Here is a 15,570-nt window from a genome sequence, read left to right as displayed (position 1 = left end):
TTCGTATTATTGTGAGAAATTATCAACTATAAGATGTAAGAAAAAACAATTAGTGGGCATTCATTGTGTACACTACTTTGTGTAACACGACAAGGTCGAGAATTTATGTGTGAGTTCGAATGCACTGAAGTTATTATCTGGCTAGGAATAAGATGTGACCTTCCATGATCATAGAGAGATGCTCCCAAAAAGATATTATATATCTCAAAGTCCTATGAGTTATCCTTGTATACCATTTTCCACTTAGGATTTGTGTTAGTTTTGTGGCCCCATTTGAAGAGAGTGTGATATCTTAATTAGTCTCACACTAGATATAAATTACAACTGTAAGTATTCTTTTTAGAGTTGTGCAACTGTAATATTACAGAAGTTTGAGTTATGATTATGTGGTCTTTAAATAAATAAAGGAATATTTGGAAAAACATTTTGGCTCTGAAATTTAAAGAGATAAGTTTAGTGTGATAATATTTTTTTGGTATTCCAGTTAGAGTGGGGGAAAAAATGGAATTTGGGATAGGGATTGAGACATATGAGTGTTGTGATAGGTTCAGAAGAACCCACCAATTAAGATGGAGGGGCAGCACAAGAGGACAAGGATTCCACTACCTCGCCCTCGTGCACTGCGGGAAAAGGAGAATGAAAGCAACAAAGTGGTGCAAGAGCTCCATGGGTGGGAGCGCCACTCGCCCGCAGACTTGTCCTCTGCCTTGGCGACTACCGGACAATGGCAGGGGAGGCGTAGCTCTCATGGGCATTCATCTTCCCAAGCTTTGTTGCCTGTTTCCAGGACAAATCCCTTTCTTCTTTCTTTCTACTGCTAATGTAAGCGAGAGCTTGAAAGAGAAATCTTGCTTTGTTGCCGCCAGGGCCCCAACCATTGGCAGCCTCCCTCTGGTGCAAGATGCTACATTACAGATGAAGAAAAGTTGGGGACTATTACGCTGCTGTCAGTGGAGGACAAGCTACTCTAGCTGAGAGCATGTGTTCATTTGCATCCACTTCCAATTTCAGAAAAAGTAGGCTGTCTCAGCTTGTCTCTTTGCCTCCTTGCTCTTCTATCCATCATCATTGACGCATTTGGATGCATACCTCTCTCTCTCTCTCTCCCTCTCCATCTCTATAAGCTACTGTTGAGAACCAAAAATGACGAGTCCAAGTTGGGTGCGTCGCGGTCACTGCGGCGCGGTCGCTTCGGCCCGGCGAATCCAGCTCGTGAAGGCGTCGAGGGTCTTCATGTCGGCTCTATAATGCTTCTGGGTGAACTCGAGCAGCGTGGGCCACGTGAAGTCCGGATACGCCCTGGGATGGTCGGCGTCCACCAGCGCCCCTGGCGGGCGCACCACCCTGTCGGTGGCCGGGCACAAGAAGAAGGCCAGCGACTTTCGCGGCACCTCTCTGTTCACCACTGCTCTGTGTAGGCAACTCTTGTACCTCCCGTTCGACAGCGCCTACGCGGGGTGTGTTAACTCAACTCAGTGAAGGGGATCGGGATTGGATGGGATGGTGGGCTTACCATGAAAGTGTCACCGATGTTGACGACGAAGGCGTCGGGCTTGGGGCTGATGGTGCGCCACCTGCCGTCGGCGAGGACCTGCAGGCCTCGGACGTCGTCCTGGTGGAGGATGGTGAGCGAGGTGGGGTCGCAATGGGGGCCGGTGCCCAGCGTGAGTTCCGGCTGCCGGCACGGCGGGTAGTAGTTCAGCCGCATTATCGAGTCGTTGCCCTCGAAGAAGTCCCGGAAGTGTGCCTCCCCCACTCCCAAGCTCAATCCGAGCACCTCCATTATCTCCAGTGACAACCGGCTCATCGCCTCGCAGTATCGCTGGTACACCTCCCTGTCATCGCACCGTCAACGTCAGCTTAGCAAAGCGTACGATACCTTTGGCAGCTTGCTGTTGTCGGTCTCTCTTACCCCAAGTGGCGGAAGTCTTCGCCGAGGGCGTCGACGATGTAGTCCCGCACGACGCCTCCGGCGAGCGGCGAGGGGGAGAAGCGGAACGAGAGGGTTTCCTTCCACGGCAGCTTGCTCGCAAACCTCCCCGTGAAGCTGCTGGCGTAGCCGCAGCTCTCCCCGGGCTTCCGCCGCGCGAGCTGCTTCGCCGCCAACGGCATCGCGAAGAAGGCCTCCGCGGCGCGGTGCGCCTCCGCCAGAAGCTCTGCGTCGATGCGGTGGTTGACGACGTGGAAGAACCCGTGCCGCTCACACGCGCCGGCGACGGACCTAGTGACGGCGGCCGCGGCAGCGGGGTCACCGGACCGCAACCCGCCGAGGTCGATCAGGGGGACAGAGAGCTCTTCGTGGGCGTCGGGAGTCGGCTTCTCGTGCTCGGGCCAGACGAATTGTTCGGGGATGTAGTCCTCGCGACTGAGGACGGCGGCATTGAAGACCGGCGGTGTCGCCTTGGTTTCTATGGGCTTTGCTATGCTCATATCCACCACCGTTTTGGGTAGGGAACGAGTTCCCATCACCATACTCTTCCTACTGTGTCTCTCTTATATATATACGCTTCTGGGACGGCAAGCAGTGATGTAGAGGGGGCGGGTGGTTTAGAGCTTGAATGGTGTGGAAAGTATGCAATCTTACGAAGGATTCAACGCTGGCTTAGGCCACTGCCCTTCCCTGCTCCTTATATAGGATAGTGGAGCAAGAGAGTGAGTGAGAGAGAGAGTGAGTGAGTGAGAGAGAGAGAGAGAGAGTTGCTGCTTTTGACACAGGAGTCATCCCACCTTTAAATCTTAGCATGATCTAGCATGATATTTAATACGTCACTTCATAATATTCGTTGAGGAATGAGAAGAGGACACATGTGATGAAGTCGTAGTCGATGTGTTGGATCGATTGCCTCCAACCGACTGTTATTTAATGAGGCATTCACAAGCGTTAAAATATATGACCTCTAGAAACCTCGATCAAACATTAATAGTGATGATAAGTGCAGTCGGTGTGCCGACGAGTAAAGTTCACAAACATATGTTTTCGGATTATTATTATTATTATTATTATTATTATTATTATTATTATTATTATTATTATTATCTAAGTTTTTGGCATCTATGATAATTCAATTAAAATATTTATCATCTGGTATATATTCCATATTAATCAATATGGTATTTAATACTTAGTGTAGTAGTGTCGAGATATGAGTTGATTTATAAGAGTAAATAATAATTACTGTTATCAACTCGTTTGGAGTTATTAGATTAATAAATTAATTGTTCCGTCATATCACAAAGGGTCTCTAAGTAGGTAAGACCGACCGAAACTATCTCAAGCTATATATATATATATATATATATATATATATGGTGAACCAAAACGGAGCTAAACAGTGGCGATCCAAAAATATTAAAATGTTGATTTAACTTGGTTTGCTACTCTACTCACACGTGCATGAAAGCTCATTCATGTGTGCAAGCAAACTACAGCCTGTAGTATACTGGACGATGTTGTTGATGGTTAAATATGAATGTCTTCATATTCTGAAGATTGATAATGAAATATGAATGTCTCAATATTAAATTGATGTGCCACTGTCATGTGCAATAAAGCTTATGTGTGCAAGCAAATATAGCGAAACTGAATTGTAAGGGATAGATAGCATCGATGATAAGTTTTGAATGGTGACTTACGAATGTTTTTTTTTTCTTCCAAATGGTAAACGACGGAGGGATATAAGGTCACGACTTTTCGACAATCCATTAAAGTTTTTACGAATTAAGTTAGTCAATTTTTTAAATATATTAAATGATATTTTAAACTCTAGTAAGTAAATATCTTATATAAGTATAAAAATTGATTAATTTGAGTCAAATTATTTTATTTACACATATTCACATACATTATCCGTTCATAAATCTTTTTTATATAATTATTTTTGTAGTCTAGTAGTATTATAATATGAATATTCGTTTCAAAATCAAGATTTCAAACACATTTATTCTTATCTTTATCTTAAATTACTTATACTTACAAAAAAATATTTAAAATAGGATAGTTTATCAAAAAAAAATTCTAGTAATGAGCTTTTATTATTTGGCGCCCTTATTTAGTTTTTACTAAGGTTTGCTTTAGTTAGAGCTTCGAACAAAATAGTTTTAATGAAATCATAAAAAGATAACGATTGTCTTTTGATTATGTTTGATTCAATTTTTTTGAATTGAATCAAATTTTTTGAAATGAATCGAACCAAACTGATTCAACTAAATTATAATTATTCAATTTGATTTGATTGAGTCTTAGATTGTTTCTTATTTTTTTATAATTATTTCCTAACCTATCACCTCTACTCCACCTTCACCTCCATCGCTCCTCCTCATCCTCTTCTCATTCTACCTCCGCTGCTTCTCCTCCCACTCTATTGTCTCCTCTCCCTTCACATTGGCTTCCTCTTCCTCCTACTTCACTTTTGTCTCCTTATCCTCCTATTCCACCTCAGCTACTACCTCCTTTTTTCCGCTCTACTACCTCTCTCCTTTGGCTTCCTCCTCCGCTCTTTTTTTATCTTTCTCCTGCTCTATCTTTGCCCCCTCGTTCTCTCACTCCACCTCTATCTATCATTGTCTCCTCTCTCTCTCTCTCTCCCTTTGGCTTTCTCCTCTGCTCGTTCCCTTTCCTCCTCATAATTTATCTAGAAAAATTATATACTTAAGTTATACTCGATCATAGATTCATTATAAAAAAATACTATTTTAAAAATTAATCATATTAAATTTATATAAAAATAAAAAAAATAATACTAAATATATTATCATCTCACTCTAGTAGTTTCGGAGAGTTTGGATAAGTTTGATGAAAATTCAAAGAGTTCTGCTTGTGTTACACTCAAATTATATTCAATCACATATTGGATTAAAAAAAATCTTATTTTTAAAAAAATTAATCATCCTAAATTTATACCAAAATAAAAAAAGTGATACTAAACATATTATCATCTCATCTTAGTAACTTTGAATAAGTTTGAATAGATTTGATTAAAATTCAATGAGTTATACTTGATTACCGATTCAACCTAAAAATATCCTATCTAAATATTTATTCATTTTGAAATAATAAGAATTTAAAAAATTAATAATAAATATCTTAGAATCATGAGTTAGTAGTTGAGAAGTTTGAATTAGTTTAATGAAGCTGCCTTAGTCACACTCGAGTCACATTCATTCGTAAATTCAATGAAGTTTGATTCATTTTATTGTGATTGGAAGTGATTTGATCTGAATCGATCTAACTCGAACCGTGACACTCAGACTAGATCGAATCGGTCCGTAGATTCGTAGCTTGAAATAGTCCAAATCAAAGGCATTATTAAAATTTTTAAAAAAGACGTTCCTTAGTAAAAATGAGGTATCATCTACTAAAAATTCAATACTAGAGTTTTTTTAAAATAAATTATCCTTTAAAATAAAACAAAGTTTATTTTTTTTCTTGAAATTTTATGACTACCCATTTAAAAATCATTTGACCTAGGTCAAGCTCAACAATTCAAATAAATATAACTTATGATTATGCCTAAATCTTCCATTTTCTTCTCATAAAAAAAAAAAGTTTTACGTATACCAAGTCTACCTTGGCCACTTTTAGAGTTGACTAATGGGGAGGCATCATGTCAACAATAATGTCTACAAATTGGATACGTTGATTTAAGCACATCCTTGTTGAGGGTAGAATAGCTGACATGGTAATTCTTATTGACCCTTAAACCTCTTCAAATTTAGTTCTAATAATAATATCGTAATTAATCAGACATTTGTCTAATGATTGGTTTTCCTTTGTCATCTCGCAGAAGTGTTGGGTTGAATACTTGTAAAAATGGTGCACAAATATTTGGCCTAATTTTAGAAAAATAAATTAATAATCTTGGATTTAATTCAATGACTTGGTTATAGCATTAGAAAACTTTAACATGCTATGTTTTTCTTTTTACGCAAAATTAAACACATAGTTTTCATATTTACATTATCTAATTTTATATTGAGTGTATATTCTTGTGAAATCTAAAAGTTTGTATATATCATTGTGATTAATCTCCGTTAATTAATTATCATTTAATTATCAATTAAAAACCTAAGTAACATTTATAACCTTTGAAAAGTTGACGTTAACTTTTCAAAGGATATAACTTCTTAACTCAGACAAGTTGATGTTAACTGCAGATAGCTATGATTGACTTGAGTGTTTTAAATGGATATTAGTGGGACAAATATATGTGAAGCATCCTAATATTTAAATGGTTATATATATGTTATATATTGACATTGATAAAGGCAAAAAATATTATTTCCAAACTCTGAAAAGCTAAAAATGGAAAAAAATCTTTCAATTGTCATACACAAATAACATGGAAAATTCTTAAGTTGTGCCGATCTATACCTTTTCCATGAATAAAAAAGAAAGAAATCAATCTAGTTGATAAGTATATATATATATATATATATATATATATATATATATATATATATATATATATATATATATATATATATATATATATATATAAAGGAGGAAGATAAAGGGATAAATAGTATCAGTCACCAGGCAACAGCAGTCCCCATCATATATATGGGTCTGTTCCGAGGTTCCCAACCAGAAGCATTCCATCAGCGCTGCATTGATTGCATACATTTCTGAAAACAGACTGGAAGCAGCTCAGTTAGTTCGAGAACACTTTATAAAGTCGAAGCTGGCATTGTTCAGTGTGTGATAGCAGTTGCCACATAGCTACAGACATCTCCACCACTATTACCTGTCATATGCAATTGTACCGAGTTATCCAAAATGCAGCAAGCAATCGTTATCTGCAGCTGATCTTCTCTTGATTCTCAGAACAGTTAGTTAGCCAGCCAGTATGTGTATGGAGAGCAATTGTTGAAGTAAGCACAGGCAGTTTGGAGTCAGAAAGTGACTTGACAAAGCACTTCATTGAGGTTAGCCAGCTCGATCGATGTACCTCCGACTAGGAGGCTGAACGAGGCTGGTGTGTGTGTGTGGGTGTGTTTTCTTTTCTTTCTTTTTTTTTTTCTTATTTGAAAAAAGATGCATTTAATTTTCTAGTGTTTCATAACAAGTCAACAACCTAACATCATGCCACTGTTTACAAGGAAGAAAAAAACACATCATCAGACAGTCCAGAATCAGTAATCAGTAATCAGTAATCAGTAATTAGAATGATACCTCTCTCTCCATTGCAATCGAAACCATTTTAGTTTGTTCAGCCAACCTGTTGGATGACACTATCTTTGGATTCTCGGATGCCTGATAGAAGAAGCTTTGCTATCCAGAGACTATTGGATCTATCGTCTAAGGTGTGCTGCACTGCTCCATGGTAGTGTTGAGACTATTCGCCTCAAACCTGCCTATTATTCTGTCTGCATGTGTGTCTCCATTCTGATATGTAGAGGATGGCAGCCACATTCAAAGTTTTTGAGTTGTTTAAGGACTCCGTGGCCTTACAAAATGTATGGCAAGTGGTGCACTTTGTCCCTTCACCAACCGCATAAAAAAACGTTCGTTAATAATTCAATGGAGTGTGAAGTATGGACTACACACTATGGGCAATTATTGGGCCATGGGCCCATCAGTGCAGTCTGCCACTACCATCGTCATTTTTTACTGGCAATTCCCATTTTTTCCAACACTGAAGGGGCGGCGGTACGTGTCAACCAGCAGATGCTGTATATAATGAATGAATGGCACCTATGTTCTCCCTTCTTTTTGACCCACCCACCCAACCCAATCATAATTGTTCAATCTATCCGATTTACTAGCTGCCATAGTTTGACACAGCGATTGCTTTTTCTGGTGCAAAAGCGTTGTGATCCAGTGACATGGTTCAGGTTCAGGTTCAGAACACAAATCCACAGATCTTGTTTCATGTATTGGCTTGAGCTTTTAGATAGAATGATACTGATAGCAAATTTATTTATTTATTTTTTTAACATGCTTCCAATTTGAGCACTCTAAATTGGATCATGGTTTGACTTAACATGGGCCTGAAACCCACCCACTCCATATTAGGATGTGGAAACCTCCCATCATTCATTTTAATTTTCTTATCATGATAAGAGGAGGATGGCAGTCAGCTTAATTTTCTTATCATGTTGCAATTGAGCAGTTCCAGAAAGCCCTGAGCTTTTCTAACAAACAATTGCCAGTGCACTGTTGAACATGGAAAAGATGACAGATTTTACTTGTGGTTGTAGCAATTCGTGGCATTCGCATTTGTACATCCCAAATGGAATCACATGTGTGCATTTGAAATATAACAAAATAATATTTTAAGTCTCCTTTAGCTTGTGCAGAATTTAGTCCTCCAACGCAAATATAGCACTACTTATTGGAGAAATTAATACTCATGCATACACTACCACATGAAAATAAGACAGTAAAACATGAACCGTATGTTAGAAAACAACATTAGATAGAATAAGATTATGTGGGTTTATTGAGTTGGGTAAAATATATTATATGTAATTAAAATTTTTAATTATGATTATTAATCAATAAAAGTAAATCTAATTATGATAGGAGTCCGACGACTATCTTAATTATTTATTTTAAGCTTTTTACTTTTATCTATAAAAGGATAAAATCTTTTAGGGATGAAATAACTCAATCAGTCATTAAGCAATTACAAATTTTCTCTCATTTCCTCTTTGTTCCTAATCTATCGCTCATGGTAGTTTAGTGAATGATATGAAGAAAAGAAAAGACGGAGTCTAGCTTTTTTTTCAAATCCACATTACTGTATCTTTTGGATCTTGTTTGCAGATTAGATAAATGCTTTTTGAGAATCAACCAAAGTATGCATAGTATTAAATACTTTTGATTATAAAAATATTTTAGATCTATTTTGCATTTAGATTTGTTTGTTAAAACTCTTCGTTTGTGTAAAGGTGTTATTCTGTTTTGATTTATGATGCTTGAACTGATAGAAATAATAGAAGATAAGAACAATAATTGAAGAAGCTTTATTGTAGAAATGAAATAGCTTTAGCTTGAATCTATTAACATGTTCCCTCTCCTATTTATACAGATTAGGAGGAAGGATTTCCCACAACAGAATACAGAATAGAGAGATTTCTTATCCTCTATCAAGTTAGGGAAATCTTATCTTCTATCATGTTGGGGAAATCTTATCTTCTATCATGCCCCCGCAAGATGGTGCTCCTAACAAGGATACCAATCTTGGATCGATGCAAAGAATTGTTTACAAGCGAGAGGCTTCATGAGTAAGATAAGTGTAGATCGCTGCTGCTGCTGCTGCGATTGTTGTTGCTGTAATGGCACAGGCGTTCCCTTCATTCTCCTTAAGTCTGCCGAATGTTGACAGATCAGCGAAGACTACCGCGGTGAGGAAGATGAGGATTGATCACGGAGCCTGCTTCACTTTTCTCAGCGACGTTGGTCGCTGGCCGAAGGCAAGAGCGAAACTTCGTTTTTCTCAACGACGTTGGTCGTGGTTGCGATTACAACGACTGCGACGGTAGAGAAGAAATCTACAGCAATGTTGCAGTGATGCTACTACAGTAAAGAAGGAAACTGCAACAGAGGAGGAAGCTGTAGCAGAAGAGGAAGGAAAATAGCTACAATGAGGAAGAAAGGTGGGGCAATGCTGATAAGCAGCACTAGAGATGCCGTGGCAGAAGGGAACGGACGTTGGCGCAGAGTGGCAACACCAATGATGAATTGGCAGCGAGAAGAGAGCTTGCTCTAGGCAAGCGGCTCTGATACCATGATAGAAATAATAGAAGATAAGAACAATAATTGAAGAAGCTTTATTGTAGAAATGAAATAGCTTTAGCTTGAATCTATTAACATGTTCCCTCTCCTATTTATACAGATTAGGAGGAAAGATTTCCCTCAACAGAATAAACAGAATAGAGAGATTTCCTCATATAATTGGGGAAATCTTATCCTCTATCAAGTTGGGGTTGGGGAAATCTTATCTTCTATCATGCCCCCGCAAGATGGTGCTCCTGACAAGGATACCAATCTTGTGTCGATGCAAAGAATTGTTTACAAGCGAGAGGCTTCATGAGTAAGATAAGTGTAGATCGCTGCTGCTGCTGCTGCGATTGTTGTTGCTGTGATGGCACATGCGTTCCCTTCATTCTCCAAGTCTGCCGAATGTTGACAGATCAGCGAAGACTACCGCGGTGAGGAAGATGAGGATTGACCACGGAGCCTCTTAGGAATGCAACGGCGTTGGTCGCTGGCCGAAGGGTGAAGCTTCACTTTTCTCAGCGACGTTGGTCGCTGGCTGAAGGCAAGAGCGAAGCTTCGCTTTTCTCAACGACGTTGGTCGTGGTTGCGATTACGACGGCTGCGACGATAGAGAAGAAATCTACAGCAATGTTGTAGTGATGCTACTACAACAAAGGAGGAAACTGCAACAGAGGAGGAAGTGTAGCAGAAGAGGAAGGAAAATAGCTACAACGAGGAAGAAAGGTGGGGCAGTGCTGATGAGCAGCACTAGAGATGCCGTAGCGGAAGGGAACGAACGTTGGCGCAGAGTGGCAACACCAATGATGATTGGCAGCGAGAAGAGAGCTTGCTCTAGGCAAGCGGCTCTGATACCATGATAGAAATAATAGAAGATAAGAACAATAATTGAAGAAGCTTTATTGTAGAAATGAAAATGCTTTAGCTTGAATCTATTAACATGTTCCCTCTCCTATTTATACAGATTAGGAGGAAGGATTTCCCACAACAGAATAAACAGAATAGAGAGATTTCTTATCCTCTATCAAGTTAGGGAAATCTTATCTTCTATCATGCTGGGGAAATCTTATCTTCTATCATGAACGATTTATTTGTGTTATCGATTTATCTTCTATTTAGTTCGTTCTATCACCTGCTTGTGGGCCATACAAGAATCCTCGTATTTGATTGATGTATTACTATCAATAGCTTTCTATCGATGTTAGTATTGTTGAGGGCGACAGCCTTCGGTGGTCACCAGCTAAGTCACGGGCGACGGGTGTGTATGTAACGATGGTTATGACGGTTGCAACAATGTTGCTATAGTGACATATGTTGGTCACAGTCGGTGGATTGGATGCCAAAGGCCAATAGCTGCACATCAATGACTGTGGGGGCCATTGGGTGTAGCGTTCGCACAGTCGCACGAGGCACGAAGGCATAGCATCGCATGATGATCGCAGAAGTCATCGATCAGCATATAGGTACTACCATTACTAAAGGTGGCCATTGGCGATGATGCGTAGGCTGTGACCATGCCTTGCTTAGCGGTAGTAAAAAGGAATGAGAATTCATTTTTTTTTAGAAAAAAAATATTTTTATTCCTAAGAAATAAAAAAACTCTAATATATGTCCTTAAATTTTATCTTCTAATTATGCCCTTCAAAAATTATATATTTTATTATATATCCCACAAAAATTATAGTTTGACCCCTTAGAAATTAAGAAAAAATATTTATAGCATCAATTATAAAATTAACTAATTTGATTTGTTTTAATAAAGTATTTTGATCGAACTTGATCTTGATTATATTTTAACTACTTGACTAGATTTAGATTTGATCAACTAAGTTTTGATCGAATTCGAGGAAAGTCAAATTTTGATTTTTTATCAATTTTAATTTTAATGAGCCTAATTAGATGAATGATTGACCCAAATCTATGAGCCCAATTTGGATAATCTAATTTTGGGCCTAGCCAATTATATAAGCTTAATTGGTCTGATTTAGGGTTCTATACGAAATTAAAAAAAATATAAGTTATGAGTTTTCTTTATAGTTTTCTTATATAACATATTAACAAAATTTTATATGTTATAAATAAAAATCTAATAATTATTATTAGATATTTATTTAGTTATTCACATGTATATGTTTGAAATTATGAAATAATATTTATTTTTCATATGAAGGTGATGGGAAATCTGGGACAGTATCACATGCATAGTGGAAGATCAGAAAATAAAATCCCAAAATTTTTCCGTAGAAAAAGAAGGTTTGATTGTCGTACGAAAATTGGTAGACAAAAATCCATAAAATCGAAAACTACGCATATAAGAAAAACGTGTTACTTAGGGAGATTATATATCCCTGAAAATCTATAGATCTATATAAAAGGATGAAGGAGGTCAACTGTCCTCCTCTCTAGTAGTGATTCACACGACAAAGCTATTGAATCTCGTATTTTGATGATGAAACTACTTGATATATGTTTATGATTTAATATGCGTTTTGAGTGACGCAGGATGCTTTGATCAGGATGAGACAATTAAAGCAGGAACATCATGTTGTACCGGAGGAACATGTCAGAAGATTGGACGTCGGGCCGGTGGATCGGTCGACGTATCGACAGAAGGCTTCGGGCCGTGGACTCGGGCATCGGGCCAAGAAGAGCGGTTATTGTGCCAAGGATATCGGAGTTGCGGAGTCAACTGGCCGATTGGGCAATAGGCCGCAGGAGAGGACGATGTGCCGAAGAATCAGACGAAGCGTCGAGGGACCAATGACATGCCGGACAACTTGGTTAATTGCTTAGGATTAATTGTCTCGATCGAAGTTTTGTTTTAATTGTGCAGGATTAACTATAATAATGATGAAGACATAAAGCGAAACAAAGTGTCGGAGTCAAGCGCGATGGATTTGTTGCGAGTTCGAGAGTTCGATGGAAGTCCGAAGGTTCGTTGGGAGTTCGCGGAGCTCGCCGAGAAAGATCGGAGCTTGCCGAAGAAGCTTGTTGGAACTCGCTAAGAACAAATCATGAAGTCTAGGAGCTTGCCGGGAGTCCGCAGAATGGTTTCCGAGAGTTCATCGGAAGACCGCCGGAAGTTTGCCGGAAGCTCGCCAGAAGAAGTCTTGACTTGCGGACTTTGTAATAGCTTAGAAAATGTCTTTAAAATCATAGTTAGCACATTAATTAGGGTTAGGATTAGGTGTTAATCCTATAACCCAAGTAGGGGTCAATTAGGCCCAAGTTCGGACTGGTTTGGGCCAAGTTTGGAGCCAAACCAAGTGAGCTGAAAAAGTGAAAGAGGTGGCACCGCCCCAGCCAAGAGGTAGCACCGCCCAGGCTATGTCTCCCAGCGAGACTGGGAGGTGCAACCGCCCCAGCCAGGAGGTGGCACCGCTTGAGCTCAGTCTTCGAGCTCTAGCAGAGAGGTGCAACCGCCTCTGTCAAGAGGTGGCACCGCCTGGGCTCAGTCTTCGAGCTCTGCCAGGCGGTGCAACCTCTCCAGTCAGGAGGTGCAACCGCCTGATCCCGGAATTCCGGGATTTGATCGTTTTGAGCTCCAAATTTGAATTGGGTTGGGGCCTATAAATACCCCACCCATTCAGCACTGAAAGAGTAAGAACTTAAGCCGAAATCTTGATCTTTTCAGTGGTTCTTAGAGCTCAAAACTGCTAGTTTTCCTCCTCCTTCTGTTCTTCAAGTTTGAGTTGTAAAGTGAGGAGAGAAAACATTTGTAAGGGTTGTCTCCTAAGCCCATCAAAAGGAGTGAATCTGTAAGAGGGTAGTTGGCCTTCGCCTATTGAAGGAAGGCTTCTAGTTGACGTCGGTGACCTCATCGGTGGAGGAAGCCAAAAGTGGAGTAGGTCAAGACTGACCGAACCACTCTAAATCTCTGGTTTGCGTTTATTTTGAGCACTTTATCATTACTGCAAACCTCCTACTTAGCCTCTGCTCTCTGCGCTTTTACGAACGAATTCTGTGCAGTTTACGTTTACGTCTTGATTTCATTTACAACTGCAAACTGTCTTCTGCGCTTTTACGAACAAGGTTCTGTGCAGTTTACGTTTACGTCTTGATTTCATTTACAACTGCAAACTGTCTTCTGCGCTTTTACGAACAAGGTTCTGTGCAGTTTACGTTTATGTATTGATTCTGTTTATAACTGCAAACTGATTTCTGCGAACGAGTTTCTTTGCAGTTTATGTTTACGTCTTGATTCTGTTTATAACTGCAAATTGATTTCTGCGAACAAGTTTCTTTGCAGTTTACGTTTACGTCTTGATTCTGCTTAGACGTAAAACTGTGTTTTAGACGTAAACTACTTTTGAACGTAAAACTACGTTTAGACGTAAAACTGCGTTTAGACGTAAACTGCGTTTAGACGTAAAACTGCGTTTAGACGTAAACTGCGTTTAGACGTAAAACTACGTTTAGACGTAAAACTGTGTTTAGACGTAAAACTGCGTTTAGACGCAAACTGCACTACGCTCAGACGCAATCTGATCTTAGACGAAACTGCGCTCAGACGCAAACTGCGCTTAAACGCAATCTGAGCTTAGACGTAAATCTGCGTTTAGACGCAAACTGCGCTTAGACGCAAAACTGCGCTTAGACGCAAACTGTGTTTAGACGCAAACTGCGCTTAGACGCAAAACTGCGCTTAGACGCAAACTGTGTTTAGACGCAAACTGCGCTTAGACGCAATCTGCGCTTAGACGCAAAATGCACTTAGATACAAACTGTGAATCAGCTTTTGCATCATAATAGTTTCTATCGAACGAACGCAGCTTTCGGTTTTAATCGCTGTAAAATTTCTGCTGCACTAATTCACCCCCCCCCTCTTAGTGCTCTCGATCCTAACAATTGGTATCAGAGCGGGGTATTTCTCATTTCGGATTTACACCCGAGAGAAATGGCTCTTCAAGAGGGCTTATCGGTTGTTCGTCCACCGTTCTTTAACGGATTGGACTACACTTATTGGAAAACTCGAATGAGAGTTTTCTTGATTTCTCTGAATCTGGATTTATGGAATATTGTTGAAAACGGTTTTCAACTTCCCTCCAAACCGATGAACGAATGGTCGGATTTAGAGAAGAAGTATTTTTCTTTAAACGCAAAGGCTATGAATGCCTTATTTTGCGCTTTGGACAAAAATGAGTTCAATCGGGTTTCTTTGTGCGAAACGGCTTTCGATATTTGGCGCGCTCTTGAAATCACGCACGAGGGAACTAGTAGAGTCAAAGACTCGAAAGTTAATATTTTACTGCATGATTTCAAGCTTTTTCATATGAAACCAAGCGAAACCGTTGTTGACATGTACACCCGTTTTACGGATGTCGTCAATGGTTTAAAATCACTTAGTAAAAGCTTTTCGAATTTTGAACTCGTTAACAAAGTTTTGCGCTCACTTTCTAAAACTTGGGATTCAAAAGTAACTGCTATTCAAGAATCAAAAAACCTGAACCAATTTCCACTTGAAGAACAAATTGGTTCATTGATCACATATGAAATGACGTGCAATGCACGTAAAGAACTTGAGAACTACCTTCCAAAGAACAGGAAGGATTTGGAACTCTGGACAAATGAATGCCACTTGAGCGATGACTCAAGTGATGAGGACAATGATGAACAAAACAACCTTCCAAAGAACAGGAAGGATTTGGGACATAGAACATTTGAAGACCACTCGAGCATAAGCTCAAGTGATGGTGAACTTAAACTACAAATGAAACGAAAATTAAAAAGCAAAAAGAATCAAACTACTTGCTTTAAACGCAAGAAGAAGAACAAAAATTGGGATGAATCGAGCTCCTCCGAAGAAGAGAAAGTCAACAAAAGCAAGGCGGCAAACTATGCCTTAACAG

General features: G+C 39.4%; 1 protein-coding gene across 1 annotated transcript; it reads right to left on the bottom strand.

The window, feature by feature from the left end:
• Positions 1-780: 780 nt before the first annotated feature.
• Positions 781-2,673, bottom strand: LOC135595137 (gibberellin 20 oxidase 1-D-like). Its single transcript, XM_065085657.1, has 3 exons — positions 1,913-2,673; positions 1,514-1,835; positions 781-1,448 (listed from the first exon to the last, which is right to left on the bottom strand). The coding sequence occupies exons 1-3, from the start codon at positions 2,470-2,472 to the stop codon at positions 1,173-1,175; spliced, it is 1,158 nt and encodes a 385-aa protein (XP_064941729.1). The 5' UTR covers positions 2,473-2,673; the 3' UTR covers positions 781-1,172.
• Positions 2,674-15,570: the final 12,897 nt, after the last annotated feature.

This window comes from Musa acuminata, chromosome BXJ1-2 (assembly GCF_036884655.1).
Source record: "Musa acuminata AAA Group cultivar baxijiao chromosome BXJ1-2, Cavendish_Baxijiao_AAA, whole genome shotgun sequence".
In the NCBI taxonomy this organism is placed as follows: Eukaryota; Viridiplantae; Streptophyta; class Magnoliopsida; order Zingiberales; family Musaceae; genus Musa; species Musa acuminata.
This window is presented reverse-complemented; position numbering and strand designations above follow the sequence as displayed.

Bases quoted from the DNA above. Each gene is read 5' to 3' on its own strand.
- LOC135595137 (XM_065085657.1), bottom strand. From the start codon at position 2,472: ATGGTGATGGGAACTCGTTCCCTACCCAAAACGGTGGTGGATATGAGC. The intron at 1,836-1,912 runs GTAAGAGAGACC...GTGCGATGACAG, and splicing joins GAAGACTTCCGCCACTTGGG to GGAGGTGTACCAGCGATACT. The intron at 1,449-1,513 runs GTAAGCCCACCA...CACCCCGCGTAG, and splicing joins ACATCGGTGACACTTTCATG to GCGCTGTCGAACGGGAGGTA.